The sequence below is a fragment of the Ursus arctos genome, unplaced genomic scaffold (assembly GCF_023065955.2).
Source record: "Ursus arctos isolate Adak ecotype North America unplaced genomic scaffold, UrsArc2.0 scaffold_20, whole genome shotgun sequence".
In the NCBI taxonomy this organism is placed as follows: Eukaryota; Metazoa; Chordata; class Mammalia; order Carnivora; family Ursidae; genus Ursus; species Ursus arctos.
In genome coordinates, this window is record NW_026622875.1 from 44695030 (window position 1) to 44713697 (window position 18668).

Here is an 18668-nt window from a genome sequence, read left to right on the forward strand (position 1 = left end):
AGTCAAGTTTGAGAAGGAAAACTTCCGGACTTCGACCTACAGTAAGCAAAACATGTTACGATGTGGCGGTGTGTGCCTAGGTAACCGAAACCGAAGTTTAGTGAGGCAATGCTTGCTATTTGATTTGAACCAAACATGTGCTCCCAACACCGATTTCAGCGTCAGCCCGCGGGTCAGGCATTGGGAGTTGGAAAACACAATTCTGGAGCACCTGGGAACAATGCAAAGAAGGCTGCGGGGAGGCGGAAGATGCTCGGTGGGGGTGCCCTGGGAAGTGTACACACTTTGTGTGCTCAGCGCCTTTCTGAAACGCGTGCCCTCAGTCACGCCGGGGTAAATACTTCGAGCCAGGAACTCCTGAGGGCGGCGGGGGCAGCTGAAAGTTTGCCAAAGCCCTCGGAGGGGCCGGTCTCGGGGACATGATTGGCAGTCAGGAGAGAGAGGAGGGCTGGAAGCCGAGTGGAGGGAGAAGGCTCTCGGGCGGCGAGAGGTCCTGCCCAGCTGTTGGCGAGGAGTTTCCTGTTTCCCCCGCGGCGCCCGGGTGAAGTTGAGTGAGTCACTCGCGCGCACCGACCGAAGACACCCCCGCGCGCGCGCTCGCCAGGGGCAGGAGCCGGCCTCCTGCGCAGCTCCCCTCGGCCGCCGGGGGCCTCCCCGCGCCCGCCGGCCTCCAGGCCCCCCTCCCGGCTGGCGAGCGGCGCCACATCTGGCCCGCGCATCTGCCCGGCCGGCCGGCGCGGGGTGCCGAGAGGGCGCGGCGCGGAGGCGCAGCCGGGGCTCCGGGAGGCGCCGTCCGCTGCGCTCGGGGCTCGGTCTATGACGAGCGGCGGGGGCTGCCATGGGTCGGGGGCTGCTCAGGGGCCTGTGGCCGCTGCACATCGTCCTGTGGACGCGCATCGCCAGCACGATCCCGCCGCAAGTTCAGAAGTCGGGTGAGTGGCCCCCAGGCGGGCTCGGCGGGGCGCCGGGGGTCCCCCGCTGCGCTTGACAGTCGGCCCCGGGCGCCCAGCGCTCGGGCGGAAACGGGAAAGTTCCCTAGGCGGCACCCACGCAGCCCGGCTGCCCGAGGCGCCGGGGTGTGAGTTTCTCTTTCAAAAGAGGAGGAAAGTTACAGGGGAAGGGGCTCGGGGCACGTCGGGCCCCCTTTGTGCGGGCAGGAAAGGCGTTGTGCCGGCCGCGTTCGAGGCGAGCCCCCACCCCCGGAAAGGGAAGTTTGAGAAGTTGCTTGGGTATCTGAAGGAGGCTGGGGAGCCGCGGCCCGGAGCGGAGGCCGCCGAGGCCGCCACAGCAGCTGGCGCACCTGGGGTCGCCGCGGCCCGGGGCGATGCTGTGTGCCCACCCAGGTCTCGGCCAGCCAGCCCCTTCAGTGGCCGGTGATTCCAGCCTGGGCTCCGGGGAGGCGCCGCACGTTCCCCCAGGCCGGCTTCTTGGCCCGGAGTCCCTGTATGAAAGTTTCAAGCAACGAGGCAATTTCCAAAAGAAAGTTATCTGGCTCCACCGATGGCTGGGCGTGGGTGGGGAAGGAGCGGGGATTGTCAGGTGGCAGGCGGGGAATTATTAACTCGGTGCCTACTAGGTGCTGGGTGCTGGGTGCTGGAGATGTTGCCCGGAGCGAGACAGCCCTGCCTTCCCGGAGGTGATGGTTCTCTGCAAGTGTCCTTTGAGGGAAACGGAAAGGTTAAATTCTTAACTGTCCCTGAGCTCCCCATCTCTGGAGGTTTTCAGAGGTGAAAAATGCAGGAATTGAGTTCTTAATTATTTGTTATGGAAAGTACCAAACCCCTGAGACCTTCAAAGTTATTATTTTTTTGGCAGCAGTGATCCACATAACTGAGTATCTGCAGCTGGGGTCTGGGTTAACTGAGCACTTGGACCTTGAGGGCCTCAGCTTCCTCATCTGTAAAATGGTAGGATTTGGACTTTACATCTCCTTCATCCGTCACATCTTGTCGCACTCTTCCCCCTTTGGTGACTTGGAGATGCCCTGATAGCCCACATCACCCTGAGGCAATTGCTTTATTTACCAAAGGCCATGGACAGGCTTACCTTTAGGTTTGCCTAGAAGAAATAAGCACCAGGTTCTAAATGGTACCTTTCAGAGTATTTTAGGGGGATTGAGACATTTTTTAAATGATGTTTCTTATTGAAAGTGGCATGGAGATGGGAGTTTTGAATGGAATGAGGAAGAAGCACTGTTGTAAACAAAAAATCCTAACACAAATTTGAGTTTAATAAAGTCCTAGTGTCTCATTCTTGGATGTTTTCCTACGTTGCAGTACCAGCATGTTCAAGTGTCTCTGATTATACTCCAAACACTTAAAAACTGAGTTATATGTCGTTAATAAAGGTTTTAAATGGCACCCTTAATTTTCTGAGTATGTTAAAAAGTATTAAAACTTTTGTTTCAGGTTACGAAAGAAGGAAATCAGCAGACGCTGATTTCATTAGATTTTGTTTACAAGGATAAGATTTGTGAATTTTCGAATTCCAGACTCAGTAGTTCATGAGTCAGTTTCTTTTCATCTATATACACATTTCTAAACAATTAGCTTAAAAGCCTAGTGGCTTTTTATTTGGGCTTTTGAACAGCTTTTAAAAAACCCACAGATTTCATATTTTGATGGAATTCAAGTTTCCAAATTTGAACTAAGGAATCATTTTGGAATTTGCATTCATTTGAATTTAAATTTTCAAAGACACTAGAAGGTTGAAGGTAGCTATAATGAAAACGAGAAACCTACTTCCACTTCCATTTTAATTTTTCTGTGTAAGTAACTGGTTTCAGGATTTTTCTAAAATAACTGGTAAACCGTCAAGATATTTTTCAAAATATCTTCCTGTGTGATAAGATATGAGGAAATGAGATGGCTAACAGCGTCCTATTAGGCCCCTTAAAAAAGTCCGTCTTCTGTTCAGTAGATTGATAAGTGGGCAAAGGATTTCAGTATAAGAACAAACTTTACCAAGAAATGTACTTAAAGCCTTAAAAAAATTTTTGTTTTGTTTTGTTTTGTAGATCCCCCTTTCCTAAATGCCCCAAATTAAGTAATTACTCTTTAGGAGAAAATCTTAAATGTCAGAAAACTCTTGTCAGATCTGAAAAATGTGACTATTACTTTTCAAATACCTAACAAGAGATTTCTGTTGAGGACTCAGTGTTGGTAAAAGTGTCATACAGATAAACTTCTTTCCTAAAATCATATTAATGCTCTGCTTTTTTTTGTCAAGGTCAGAGACTAGAGATCACTAGGCCCAGAATTTGATCTTTGGTCTATTGCTTTTCAAAAAACACAATTTTACCTCCTCGGCCACTTCCTTTAATAACACCTTATTTTTCACCACTTATGGTCTATACAAAATACTCATCCTATTTTGGATTTATGGCCTTTTTTCATGGTAGCACCCATGGTGATGCGTCCTCGTTATTGTCTGTGAAGCTACCTTAAATGCTACATGGATTCCATTTTAGTTTGCCAGTCCTTAGTTATCAACACAATTTTAACATTTTTCTTTATTTTTTAACACCATTTTTCCAATTAAAAATGACACGCCATTGGCGTCATGGTAAAAAGCGGCCATTACTCATTCGTTCTTTTCAGCGTATTTATAGAGCATCTCCTTGTACCAGGCAGGTGGCTCTGACCTGTAGACAATATCCCGAATGAATAAGACAGTTTAATGTATGGGAGGGTGTTAAAGGCAAAGACAAGGACACATAGTTTAACCCTGTGTACTTGGGGGCATAAATGAATACTGGGGGTTTATTTTCTAGACCCCCTTTTCAAAAGTGTCTTGGTTGTTGAATGTACTTAGAAGGGTGCAAGTTGAATGTTTTTTCTCTTGGGGCATTTTTCAGCCCTTCTGAATGTCTTTCTTTTCATTGATTTGTTCTTTTCTATGCCCACCATGATGTAGGCCCCCGCTTGGGCCACCCTAGTCCTTCTGTAGCCAGTGTAGTGGACCCAATGTGCCCCTCCAGTCTTTTGAGGAGAGGCTTCGAGATACAACCTTTGGAATGGAGGCCTTCTGGGTTCCAGATGCACCTTCCATTTTACTGGCTGTGTAAGGAGACTCAGTCCCCTTCCTTCTCTAACCCCCAAACCCATTTGTAAATAGGGATTATGGAGTTATGGTGAAGAGTAAATGAAATAATGCTTTCAAGTGCTTAACCCAGTGCCTGCAACATAGTAAGTGCTCAGTAAATACCAGCTTTCATTATTATTATTAACTCCTTAGTCAGGCCTCTATAGGGTCCTCCATGACCGGGTTGCTGTTTGATTCTGAGACTTCACATCCCACCAAGGCTTACACATTTCCGGTGTATCCTTGTCATCCTGCATACACATTCCCTGAGCAGGTTAGGCCTTTTAGTGCCTTTGTGCAAGCTGCTATCTGTCTGGAACTCCTCCTACCCGAATAGAATAATCTTCCCTTGTCTTTCAGACTTAACTCAAGTGTCATCTGCTTAAGGAAACCTGTTTGAATGCCTGGGGTTGAGCTAAACGTCCCCTCCTGGGGACAGGCCTCTCTCTTAGCTTGTAACAATAGCCAAAATTATATCTGTATATGACTCCCTTGCCAATCAAGCCTCTCAAAGGCAGGATGTGTATCTTATTAATTTCTCCATACCCACGGTCTCCGGAAGGACCTGACACATCACCTAGCACCCAGGAAAGGTTGAGCTGAGCTGCTGGTACCATCCAGGGCAAGCATTTTAACACCCAGGCAGTCCTCGTCCATTGGCAGTTTGCTCTGAATGGTAAAATCTTCCTTTTAGTTAGAATGGTCTTGGCTCTGATCTCAGTGGGCAGTTCGGCTGTTTTTATAGTATGTAATTGGTGGGTTTTTTTTATTATTACTCTGATGAGATATGGAAAAAGATGCTTCAACTTCTGACAAACATGCTGGAAAGTTCTCATCCAGCCTTTTGGGCTATAGATTTTGAACTGGTATAAGGCATTCTAAGCCATTCCAAAACTTTAGGATTTCACCAAAGAAATTTTCCAGTAAATACTGAAGTCTCTCTCTCTCTCTCTCTCTTTTTTCTCTAGAAGGTTGTCAAAAGGAGACTTTCGTTAAAAATGAAGTGCTGAAATCTAAATTTAGCTTTTAAGTTTCTTTTTTCATCAGGGTTTGATGTTTTGGTTTATAAGCGGTGAAGCAGAGTTGGTGGAAGGGAAGTGTAGGCCTGTAGCAGCTTCTGTCTGCCGCACAGCAGTGTGGACGTTATTTAGGTCTGATGCAAACCACCAAAACAGTTTAAAATAGGGTGCAGAGGAAACGTACTTCCTGGCTAGAGCATGGCATTATTTAGCCAATTTCCACATAAAAGCATAACTCTCTCACCTTGTTAGCTTCTGCCCTTCAGCTCCTCACGGGTAGCTTTGGCCGATTTAACACATGATTTTCAGTGGAACTGACTTAGCAGATAGGCATTCACAGGAAGAATGTTCGCGACTTATTCCGTGCTACCTCTTTTTCACATCATATTTTGCTCCCCAGGTCCCTGTTGCTTCTGACTGAGGCAATACGGTGATTCTCCTTCCTTGCCTGGCATGTCAGAAGGGTTTAGCATGCCGGGCAGACACATGGGCTCATCTCAGGGAGAAGTGGGGAGAAGGGAAACTAACATTTGAAAATCTGCTCTGAGCCAGCTGCTTGACATTACTTATCTAATTTAATCTTCAGAAGAAGCCTGCAAGATACGTTTTATTATCTTTATTTATAAATGGGGAAGATGGGAGTCTGCTCAGGGTCACTTGAGGTTGGCCCGTGTTGTACGCGCGTGCGTGCGTGCGTTCTCAGCTTGCCCTGCTTGCATTCTGCTAGGCTCTGTTCCTTAGTAGATCTGTGAGTACATACGTTGAGATGAAAGTTACAGAGCGGGGTAAAGAGTCATCGTGTTTGAGAAGGGGAAACTTACCATCTGATACCATCAAGTCGGTGCTCCTGATTTCACGATTTGCTTTGCTTGCGTGATCTGCCTCCTTCCTGACTATCTCTGTACCATAGAAAATCAAGATAAGGCCGTCTCTTTACAAGGAAGCTCTACTCTTCCTAGTCTGATCACGGAGTCCTGGTGGCGGGACCCACCTCATGTGACCCGTGGTTCGACCACGTACGGCAGTTGGGCAAGCACCGTTCTCAAAGCTGTGTATTATACAGCTCAAGTTCCAGGCACGTAGCACCAGCCTCTGTATACAGACCTCCAGCAACTGCTGGTGAAGGCAAAAGAACGGAATTTACCCAACATAACAAAGGCGGATGATTTGACTTTTGAGGTTCCACTAATTTGAAAACTTGTGGGTGGCGAAGGTTCTTCTCATGATAGGATCTGGCCTTTCACTTGCTATGATCAGCGTTTTAGGTCTTGGCCCTCAACATGAAGCTACCGCCTCCTTAGATGTAGTCAACTCAGGATCTCCCCCTTAGGCTTCTAAGGGTTTCCTAGCATCTTTCTTTTGTGTACAGGGCTGAAGCTGAGGTCATTGGAATGGGTTTAGCTGCAGAGTAAGTGCCCAGGACTCCTGAGGATGTAGGTGGGAAAGGCTGTCTGCTGTCAAGACATGTAGCTCTCTTTCTCTCTCTTCCTTTCTTTCCTTTTCTTTCCTCCTTTCCTTCCCTTCCTTTCCTTCTTTTTCTTCCTTCCCTCCTTCTTTTTCTTTACTTTCTTCTTTTATGATGAGATTTCCCCCCCTCCCGCAATTTTTTCAGCTCAATTAAAATATAGGCCTAATATATGGGCAAAAGGGACCTCTTCCCTGGGTCTTAGAGAGCACTGCATTTGGTCTTCTCAAGTCAGACCCCTGTCCATGGGGTGAGAAGACTCTGGACCTCTGAGTCCAGACCCCTCCCTTTTGTAGATCACATTTCAGGTATCCGGGAACCACTCTTCACTGTCCAAATAGCCTTGGGTTAGCTTTTATATGGACCTTTGGGTACCTCTGTGAATCTAAGGGGTGGCTAAGGGGGAGCTGTGTATATGTGGGGTGTGTGCTGGGATGCGTTACAATGTAGTGTCCATGCATATCTTACAAGGCCCCACTTGATACAGGATGGAGCAGACAGTGGAAAGAGGAAGGCATTTTATTGGCCAGTCCTGGGACAGTGTTTACCCAAAACACCCCGTTCTAGAAAGGGACTTGAATAGTTCAAGAGTTTTGCAAGTATACTTGGTCTTCCAAAGTGTTATGAAGATACATTTGTCAATCAAGGTAGGACAAAACCTATTTTATGGAACAGTTTCTCTACTTGATTTATGACTTCCAGTATTTTGATCTATGGTACGTGGGCCTCCATTGGTCCTCACCTTGGGTCTTCCAGAGCCAGGGATGCATCTGGCATCAACGGCATTCCTTTGCAGAGGTGTGGGGCACCAGGTTAGGTTTTGTTGATTGCGTTGTGTTTTCCCTGGAGAGACTGGTCATTAATGAAAAAGCGAAGCCTCTGTAATCACAACGTTGTTCTCTTCTTTGTGAAATTCAGTTTTTCATAGTTTGTATTTTCTTGAAGGAAACCTTCATTCTATTAATTTGACTTGTTCTGTCTGCTTTTTCACTTACACATTTGTTTAAAGATCTCCCAGTGCTCTAGTGGCATTCCCTCCATGTATTAGGAACACTAGGGCAAGGTGAAACTTACCTGGATGTTTTTTTCTACTATTGTAAATATTTATTTGAGTGATCCATGGCCTTCTCAAGCCTCTGTAAGGAACACACGAACATTCCAACAGTGTTAAGAAGTAAAAAGCCCATGGGGCACCTGGGTGGCATAGCGGTTAAGTGTCTGCCTTCGGCTCAGGGCGTGATCCCGGCGTTCTGGGATCGAGCCCCACATCAGGCTCCTCCACCATGAGCCTGCTTCTTCCTCTCCCACTCCCCCTGCTTGTGTTCCGTCTCTTGCTGGCTGTCTCTATCTCTGTCGAATAAATAAATAAAATCTTAAAAAAAAAAAGAAGTAAAAAGCCCTTCTGATACTATAAAAGGTATAGGATTGTCAAAACTATGCATTTTAGAGAGCCAGGGAGTTGGCAGAACAAACATGATCGGAGGGAAATATGGCGTCAGGTGCATACTTTGAGCATGTGCCAGAGCAGGTCTTATCTGTGAAAGCTGTAAATCATTATAGAAGATCCACTGATGTTGGAGAAAACTCACTCTGCTGCTTTGTGGGTGACTACTGGTCACCCTAAAATTCTGTGAAACGTTGCCACGTAGGGAAATTGAACTGGCCTCATGATGCCTGTGAGTGGTGTCCTTCTCTTGAGGAAGCTTGATTCATGAGTCTTCACAGACAGGTTTCCCAGTAATATATGGAGCCTACTTATCGAGCTCTTGCTGCTGCCTGAATCATGCTGAGCACGGCATCTCTGTTCGTTAACCTTTATTTTTTTTTTTTAAAGATTTTATTTATTTATTTATGTGACAGAGAGACAGCCAGCAAGAGAGGGAACACAAGCAGGGGAGAGGGAGAGGAAGAAGCAGGCTCTCAGCCAAGGAGCCCGATGTGGGACTCGATCCCAACGCCAGGATCACGCCCTGAGCCGAAGGCAGACGCTTAAGGACTGCGCTACCCAGGCGCCCTGTTCGTTAACCTTTAAAACAACTCCATCAGGTGGATTTTATAATGCTTATTTAAGTCCATTGGAGTTTAGAAAACTTAGCAAAGGCTACCCAGTTAGCACATGCTTATGCTGGGGTTGGAACCAAGATGTTCTGGTCTACGGACCTCACCTCTGATTGTTTTATTATATACTATACTGAGACAAGGCTGCCTTAATTGACATAAACCGTTCTCTATTGTAGCATGGGTGGTGGGGGAACATAGGGGTCAAGAAAACTATTGGTAATATCCAACATATTTCTAATGCTTTAATGTTTTTCCATTATTATCCCATTTAATTTCTTTAGCTAAATAAAATAACGTTTGGTTCATACACCAAGTAATCAAACATCATGCCTGTCTTGTGTTGACCTCACTGGGAAAATGAAATGTATACATCAGTTGATGAATCGTGGAATATTTATGCCATCAAAGAGTTTTTAGGTATTCTGAGCAAAATCAGCCCTTTACTTGGAAGGACTGGGGGAATTGAAGGATGGGTAATTTTTTGTGGGGGATATATATGGTATGCCAAGGTAGATTCACCATGACGTGAATGGAATGTAACTTTCAAGGCTTATCCCTGGTATAGACCCATCTCCTGGGTCTGGAAGGGAGACTGGCAGTGTGGTTAGTGAGTGTCAGTCAAGTTCAAGAGTATCTAAGAAATTTTGCAGTGCCTTGAATATCATAGCTCACCATATAAAAGAAACTTGATAGAGGTTTTCCCAAATTTAGAGGCAACTCAGAACATTTATAGGATATCACTTAAAATGAAGGGTGAAGCTGAAACTTTTTCCAAGCTATTCACAAATAAGTTACAAATTCTGATCAACAATTCTAGAGGAAAGATTGAATTATTTTTCTGCTCTCTCTATAGAGAATATTACAAAATATCATTGGAAGAGGCAATCAAAGAGTATGAAATCAAAAAAGATAGTAAAAATATTTCAGAGGTACGTCAGGCAGTTAATTAATAAAAATAATTATTTCTTTTTAAATTTTATGTTTGTGGTATGTGTAGCTTTTTAAAATTTGCAGTGTTTAAGATGGCATTTTAAATTCAAATAATCACTTTCATACCTGAATTTCTATTCTTACTTTTATATTCTTTTTCTTAAAGAGTGCCCCTGAAATTTAAAAGCTTCAGCTTTCGCAAGACCCGACTCTATGCTTAATGGTAGGATTTGCTTGTTGGCCTAGAAAATAAATAAAAAGGCTTCTCCTCTAGCCCCACCCCCACACAGAGACTGAAGTCTGCATTGCTACGTCACCAAACCCAAACTTTTTTTTTCCAGGTCTAGCTAAACCCTTCATTATTTTCCTAGTTTAGAGGCCCCATGCCAAGTAGAGAAGAAGTTGCAAATATGTAATTATCACAGAACCTTGATCTTGAATGAAACCCAGATCCGACCCTTAGTTTGAGATGAGGACTTTGCCTGGGAGACAGGTGGTGAAGACAAAAACATGGTATACTGTCAACTGACGTGTCCAGGTGTTCTAGCCAAGGCCCTTGGCCCTACTAGTTCTCCTTTTTTATTCTAGGTGCAGTGGCAAGAATTGGACTAGAGGAGATTTTCAGTTTTTTTCTGTTCTGAAATGTTTCATTTTGTAGCTTAATGGAGGAAGCCATTGAAGCTGACTTAAAAACATAATCCTTAACTAATCGAAGTAGAAAACTCAAAAGTGGTAACAGGTGAGAACGGACACGTACCTCAAGCCTCCACTTGGAGTTTGTTGGAGATGATTACTATTGGAAAAAGAAAAAGAAACCATAGTTAGTTGGAAACTTTCCTGGTACAGGTGCCCAAGCACCCACCCTGACTAAATAGCATGTTTACTTGAGCTGGCAGTTCTTCCTTGCTGAAGCAAAGGCTTACTTGGTTTTGGTGGTAATACCATTTCTCTTCCGTTAATTATGGTGTTCTCATTCTCCCTTTCCTCCGAATTGGTTGAAGTGTCTGTGAAGGTTTTTTCCTGAGGAAGAGAATTATGAAATGCTTTGCTATGTCTAGGAAAAGCAAGTCCTAAAGGAGCTTCTGTGTTTTTTGGGAAAAGAAAGGAAACTCTCCTGAATATAATTAGTCTTCTCTTGCCTTTCAAAGATTTCTCCACCACTTTTCTTAAAATATTCTCAGAAAAGACAAAATTTTGGTACAGAGTGGCAGATTGCAGACTGCTTTTTTAGGCAGGGGACTAGCTATGAGCCCCATAATTGCATTTCTGTATGGCCTGCATACACCAGTTAGCACAGCGAAGAAATCTTCTAACTATTGCTTTGAATGACTGTCTTGTTACTACATATCACTTTCACGCTTTGTTCTCCAAAACCCATTGTATTGGGGGAAAACGATGATAAAATTTGACCTCAAATACGTGAAAAGGAAAAACAACAACAGCTACAACGACGAGCAGTCACATTTTGCGTTCACTATTCTGGAATCCCTAAAAATCACATTGTCGTAAAATAATTTCTAACAATCTCAGCCCTTCCTGAGCACTCTTTTATTCTTACAGTTTCTATTATAATTAATGATATAATTTGTATTGCCTCTCTTATCACCTATTTATTTATTCCAAGGAGTCCCAAACCAGCCAGTCTTTTCCTTTTCGCTGTTTTCTGTTTTCCGTTATCTCCAGCAGGCCCTGCGTGTCCTACCGTCTTACCCTTTCACGAGCCTCCTTTGACATCTACCTATCATGAGTTATATCATGAGCACCGAGGTTCAAATCTGGAACTCAAGCATTCTGACCCCCAAACGATGCTTTTTTTTTTTTTTTTAAGATTTTATTTATTTATTTGACAGAGAGAGAGACAGCCAGCGAGAGAAGGAACACAGCAGGGGGAGTGGGAGAGGAAGACGCAGGCTCCTAGTGGAGGAGCCTGATGTGGGGCTCGATCCCAGAACGCCGGGATCACGCCCTGAGCTGAAGGCAGACGCTTAACGACTGAGCCACCCAGGCGCCCCCCAAACGATGCTTTTATATCATCCTCTGGTAACAGTAGCTGAGGATGTCCTACTACCTTGCTCCTCAAAGGGGGGGTCCAGAGACCAGCGGCATCAGCGTCACTGAGAATTACAGGAAAGGCAGAATGTCGGGCCTGCTCAGAATCAGCATTTTAACGGGATCCCCAGGTGATCCATGCACCTATGCCCTGACGATTGAGAAGTGCTGCAATAGCTCCCATAGCACTAAAGCATTTGCCACAGAGGAATCGAAGGCTCTGCCCTGGTGTTGGTGGATCAGATCAGACTTGTTTCCGTCGCTGAGGAACAGAAGGATTCCAGGGAGAGTAGCTTCTAGATTTACGAGGGTGTTTTGACTCCTCCCTAGCTCCCAGGCCCCCTTTTAACTGTATGTAACTAACACACTGAGGCCAGCAGAAGCAAACGCTCTGACAGCAAGTCAAGTCAATTAGTGAGTCAGTGTTATCCTGTCTGTTTACCCAAAACATCTTCCATGGCTCATTCCCTTGACCAACAGCAGTAGATCCTAGAGATCCGTTTCCCTGCATTTAACACGTTTACTCATTAGGCATTTAATCATTGACCGCCTTGACATTTGTAGGCCTTAATTAAGAGCTATTATACCTTGGCATTTCTTCAAGTATGTAGCACTGTGCTGTATACAAAGTATGTACCCAATAAATGGATGAATGAATGTCAGGGTTTTTCAGGACATGGTTCAACTCTTCAGCATTAAAAAAAAACCAAAAAACAAAAAACCTTTTGCCTTGAGAAACTTATTTGGTTGATGCCGAGTGAGAACTCACTCAATTTTTCTTGACTCCGTCAACATGTATTTTAGTCTGTTCTGAGAATGCCACCAATGGCTTTTTTCAGTAATTGGCATTTATTCACCGTAAGGCAACTTTTTGCACCTCGGTTACTTTCGTCTTTAAGAATTATTGGTCTCTAGCACTTACAGCAATCAGTTCTCACACCTCTTTCTGATTTTTTTCAAATAATTTTATTTCCTAATTTTTTTTTCCTTTTGACATTGTAACTGTACCCGGCAAAAAACAGAACAAACAAAAAATAGAAAAAACCTTTCCATAGAAACCTGTATCTCACGTTGCTGCCTTTTGCATCAAATCTCAACTTATTCATCAGAGTAACTGTAAATCTTATTCGCTAGAATCTTGTAATCAGACACATTTTTACAAGAGGAACCTAGTTACATGAAATGCATAACCATTTGGTTTCGTTTTTACTCTTAAATCGTGCTACCACAACGCAAGTCTGGACTCGTGTTTTCTGTCCTCTGTGAGAAGCTCATTGGTTTCTGCCCGTGGATACCCTCCGTCCCTTTTCTCTTTAACACACATGCAGGGCCATCAGTTCAATCTTCGCCCCAGACGTCATGTTGAATAGGTGGCTTCTGGATCTTCTCTGTGGATCCTAGGTGATTGCTTACATGGCCCTTACTTTCTCTTTGAGGTCAGGGGCCATGTCAGTATCTTTGGTTCCTAAGAGGCACCGATGGGTTACAGGACTGGGTTGATGACTCCATGCGTGCGTGAGGCCAGGCCTCTCCCCTACTGCCCTTTCTGCTCTTGCGCATGCCTCGGGCCCTGGTTCCATTCGAACTAGGCATCCTCACACATCCTTTTGCTCTTCGATTTTCTAACTGGTGGCTGTTCCGCTTCTCCCAGTTTTCCCATTCTCTCTCCGTGCGCTAGGGTATCTCCACCATGCTGACGTAATGCCTGATCAAATGCCAGTTCCTTTCTTGGGTCTTCAGTTAGTTATCCCAGTCAGATTTCCCTTCTTTTTCTTCTTCACCAGCCTCACTAACAGGCCTGGCTCCCACAACTCAGCTGGCTTTGGCCACCAGGCTACCTGCGGCTGTATATGTGTGCTCCTTATTATAATGAAAATTCTTGGAGGGAGAATCTTCTGTCTGGTTCTTCCCTAGCACTCACTGTGCATTCTCACTGAAATATTGTTGCCGTTTAGAATTCATTACTTTTAAAGGCCAGGGAAACTGCTTATAAATCCAAGATGGGATCATAGGAGACACACACACACACACACACACACACGCATATATATATATACTTATATATTTATATTGATGTATTCATATATAGATTTGTTTATGTATATATTTTTCTAGACTGTTTACCTTCTCACCACCAAGTGTGTCATCAGGGGGTTTGTCATTTATAATAAAGCCACCTTGAGGGAACCATGGGCTTGTGGGAAATTTCGAATGGTCTGAGACGTGTAAGTTGCTCTTTGCAGGGGAGGTTCCCTCTGCCTTCGTCTTTAGCTTCTGTGAGTTTGGGGGAGCTGCAGTATGTGGGTGTTAAGACCTGTTGCTTTTCCACCCGTCACAGACTGCCTTTGATTCACTTATCCTCTTGGGTGTGAATCTTTTGTAGAGGACCCAAAGTGTTACGACTTCAGGCGCCAGGAAAAGTCATAAAGTAAATCCCATTATCTGACTCAGAACAATTTTTGCCACTCCTGCCTTTCATTTTTTATGCATTGTAGGCTATCTTCCATCATTGGGATAGTCGGAGAAGGGGCAGATGAACGAAGGGGTCTGGTGCAATGGAGAGAGTCTGAAGACACCCTTCTACCCAGCTGAGGGAAGACATCCCCTATTGCAAAGATGACTTCGGGTTTCGACAGCACAGCTTCCAGACATGGCTCCTTCCCCTCTTCCAGCCAGATTGTCACTGATGGAGCCCCTCCTCCAGGGAAACTGGGGAGCTGCCCCTGACTTCATAACATTACTTAGGCACGGACTAACCATGCCCTACCTGCCCTAGCTAGGGGAAAAGATGAAATAAGAACCATGTCTTAATGTTCCGTGGCTCTTAGGGGCAGTGGTTGAACTAGAATACTCTTAGTTGGATGTATTGTTGGTTAGCTTTCACAACGGCTGAAAACATTTCTCTTTCAAGATCTCGGTGATGCTGTCGGTGAGGATGTTTGTGGCCATTACATAATCACTTACGTAGCCCTGGGCAAAGCATTTGGTCAAACTCAAGAGTGTCTCCTGTTACCAGTTTATTAATGAAATACTTATGGTATCTTCAGGGCCAAGGAAGGAACCTAGTTTCTTAATACTTCCATTTTTGCTTCTTGCCTAGCTGTTGGAACTGCAGTTACTTCTGCCCCAAGCTTACTGGCTTTGTTACTCCTCAAGGTATAACTCCTTCTTCAAAGCAATTGACTACCTGTTAGATGTCTGGCTTACTCATCTTCTGCCAGTCGAAACAGTTTTGTTCTTCTCTCTCTATTTTTAGTCAGACATTCATCTTTAAATTCTGGGGAAGGAATCTTAACCTTGACCTCTGATACAATGTACTGTTTTTATTACGATCAGCACTTTAATAAAATTTATGTTAAAGTGAGTCATGATGAGCATTTTATAATTACATAATTATCAAATCACTATGTTGTACACATGAAGCTAATATAATATTGTATGCCAAGGGTACTGCAATTAATAATAATAATAAAAGAGAGTCTTTAGAGGGAGCCCCTGAAAATCTTGGGAAAATCTGATTGACCCAATGTCACTTCTTCCCATGTTACACGAAGTGACCGTGGAGCCCACCTTGGTGCTTTGCTCTCTGAATGGAAGTGCCTTGAAGTTAAGACCAAATGAATGGGTCCGAGATGGTAGTTGATGGTCGTGCTGGCTGAAAGCAGCCACTTGTGTGCCCTTTATCAGCAGTGACCAGGGCTGCAGTGGAAGGTCGTGATTTTCGTGAACATTCCTGCCCACAGCCCTCTCTGGCACATATCTCTTGGGAACATATAAAATGTCCTTTGTTGTTAAAATGGCTGTTAAATGAATACGAAAAGCACAACAAACATCGTAAAAATAGTCATTTGCCGGCTTGTCCAGGCAGATAAAAAACTAGTGTCAGGAAAACAGAAAAGAGCAGGGATTTGAATAACTTTATTCTTTTTGAGGCTTATGGGGGAAAGAGCACCGGTGGGAAAAAAGTCTAGTGTGATAACTCTGAAGGAAACATGTTGACCATGTCTGGCTATAACAATTTTTTTTAATAATCCCTTACGTTCATAGAGTACTTTATGTAAAGCTGTTTCACTGGATGTCATATTTAACTTTGGAAACAATCCTCTGAGTGGCTCTAATTACCCTGTTTTACAGATAATTCAGAAACAGAAGCCCAGAAAGATGAAAGCATCTGAGACATTGTAAAGCATCACAAATTTGCGTTTCTGTCATTTTGCCATTTTTTGGTCTTCGTGCTCCCTTGCTGCTTAATGTTCTAAGTAAATGTAAGACGAACTCTATGGTCTCATCGTGTTTGTATATTTCCGTAGCTAACTTGTAGGAGAGGGGACGGTCGGGTTGACGTCAGAAGCCCTGTTCTTTGCCTCAGAAATCGGAAACCATATTTAGGACAGGAGAATTCCTTCCTTCAAGACACACTTCTCTGAGGGCTTTGTCCCCCAGTCTTACTAGAGTTCAAGCTATGTAATGAGTCATTTTTCTTTTTCTCCTTTTCTTGTGGGGCAGTTTTTCTTTTAAAACACTATGCGGTCGGCTTTCTTGAGGGTTCTGTCATTTTGCCAACGGACACAGGTTGCCATTTATAAAAGACTATGGCTGTTGCCATAGTCCTGTCGTGTTGCTCTGCTCCAGAGTTTCAAGGTCCTTCATATAATCAGGGAGAAGGGCATCTTTACACAGGAAGGGTGTGTTTTCGCCATGTAGGCCTGGAGGTCAAGTGTCGTCTTTGGCTTCCTTTCCCAGAACTTCCTAAAGATGAATGTCTGAATAAAGATACGGAGAAGAACAAGATTGTTTTGACTGGCAGAACACAAGAAACACAGGCATCTAGTATTTATTTAAATTACTTTTATATAAAAGAACTTGTATCTTGAGGAGTTGCAAAGCCTTCTTATTTGACTGACATTTTCCAAGGCTATGGTAAAGAATCACCTTGACGAGCAGAAACTGCATGCTGTTTGTCAGCCACACAAAGCTGATACCCCTGCTTGCCTGCAAGTCGTTCAATAAAATGCCATTTCCCCAACGACATACAAAGAGAAGTTGAGTCATGATATCGTTTACTTCATTTGGGTTAAAGAAACACGTTAAATCTGCTCCCATAGTATGTAGTATGGACTTCTTTCTCGTCTTTTCCAGCATCATTCATCAGGATGATTTTTCCAGTGGACTTGGGACTAACGATTATTGTGATCCTTCCGCCTCTGTGAAAATTTCCTAGAAGAGATCAGCTTCTTTAAGGAATGACTGGGTTCGTGAATTTATGTGAGAAGTGGAGAGATCTTCAAATTAGATTTCAGTGTTACCTTTTTACGTACTTCTTGTTTAAAAGGGATGCCAGAGTAAATCTTCTAGAAGACTACCTTTTATACAATCCTTTAAAAAATGGTAATTTGTACATACCGTTCCCTGTTAAGGCAGATGTAATTCTACTTAGAGAAATGTTCAAACTTTGAACATTTCAGAGATAGTCCTTCTTCAGATCTGGTACAGAAGTGGTGCTCAATATATATATCTGTTAAATGGAGTAAGAAAGAAAAAAAATCAGATGAGGAAGAGAAATTAAATTGTAGGACTATATTGGCTTAAAAGTTATTTTTTTGTGTTATATCTATTTAGCCTCGTGATTTTCTGAAGGAAAAGCTTATCCACAACTGTTAACGGTGATCCGAGGAACTATGTATCTTACTAATTTCATTGGTAGTTTATCTAAAGGGAGATACACTTTTTTACGTTGGACTTTTTTGAAGTCATTTTTCATTTTGCCATGTGGGGTCAAAGCCCTTTAAAAACTCAGCTTTCTCAGGAAACCTGCTTCTCAGGTCTTCATGCAGGTCTTCCTTCAAACTCATTGTGCCCTTGGAGATTGGCAAAGGATTTCCACCCTTGAAGAAGATGGGAATTTGTAAAACTTCTACTAAAAAATTAATCTAAAAATGACCTTCCAGGGAGAATTGGTACAATAGCAACCAAATGCCGTGGCGACAACTGTGTTGATGATCCCTGCCCCATCCCAAAGCATTATTAGAGTTTGAGTCACATAAGAAAATCATTGGGGGGGGGGCGCCACTGTGGCTCAGTCGGTTAAGTGTCTGCCTTCAGCTCAGGTCATGATCTCAGGGTCCTGGGATCGAGCCCCACGTCGGGCTCCCTGCTCAGCATGGAGTCTGCTTCTCCCTCTGCCTCTGCTTGTTGTGCTCCCTCTCTTTCTCTCAAATAAATAATAATAAAAAAAAACTCTTAAAAAAAAAAAAGAAAATCACTTGGGTTGGGCTTCACCCTACCTGTATCCATTGATAAAAACGTTCTGTTATAACGCAGTTTGCGACTTTCCTAGCAGCCAGGCCAACTTGGGAAACATGGTCTGTAAGCCTGCCCTCCTCTCTCTGGGACTGCCTCCTATCTCTAACCCCTGAGTTTGTTCCTGTTTAGTTCTTTGCTCCATACAGAATAAATCCTTTCCTGAACTGTATTTATTTATTTTTTCCACTTCTGGCTACACATAAGAATCGTCTGGGGAGCTTTTAAAATCATCCAGTACCCCAGCCAAACCCCCGAAGTTCTGATTCATTCCCCCTGGGGCGGGGCTCTGGCATCAATATTATTTCAAAAGGTCCCCAGATGGTTCTGTTGTGGAACCCAGGTTGAGAAACGCTGATGGCTACAAATGGAGAATCTGAACAGAGAGGTCAGGGTATTCACTTAATGTCCTGCAGCGAAACAGTACCATTGATTAGGGTCAGACTGCCCCATATTCTGACTCTAAATCCAGTATAACAAATAAGAGCAAGGCTTTGTTATAGAACCATGGGAGAATCAAAATCCCTTTCCTTCTGGAAACTCACCAGCAGAGTGGGGCTAGCTACCATCGAAAACCCTGTCTCACAGTACAGGTGGTTGAAAATCAAGGCCAGAGGAACTGGAGCACGGTGGGGTGGATTGCAGGTGGGGGACTACCCATAGGAGCCAACAGTTGACCTGGCTTGGACAGGCTGGGCACCCCTCCATGGTACCATCCATTGTCCACGCGTCAGCAGCTGTGTCTCTGCACTTGCTTCAGG

General features: G+C 44.1%; 1 protein-coding gene across 2 annotated transcripts in view; it reads left to right on the plus strand.

Annotated features, from left to right (window-relative positions):
* Positions 1–418: 418 nt before the first annotated feature.
* TGFBR2 (transforming growth factor beta receptor 2) overlaps positions 419–18668 on the plus strand; it is an 89535-nt gene continuing 71285 nt past the window's right edge. The window contains exon 1 of one of the 2 annotated variants that reach the window (XM_057315805.1): positions 419–551. Coding sequence is in view for 1 of the 2 variants with exons in the window: in XM_026496855.4 (XP_026352640.1) it covers positions 839–932 (94 nt within the window). In the remaining variant the exon portion in view is untranslated. Of the gene's footprint in view, positions 552–577; positions 933–18668 lie in introns of those variants that run through there. The other variant, XM_026496855.4, reaches the window with a different exon arrangement.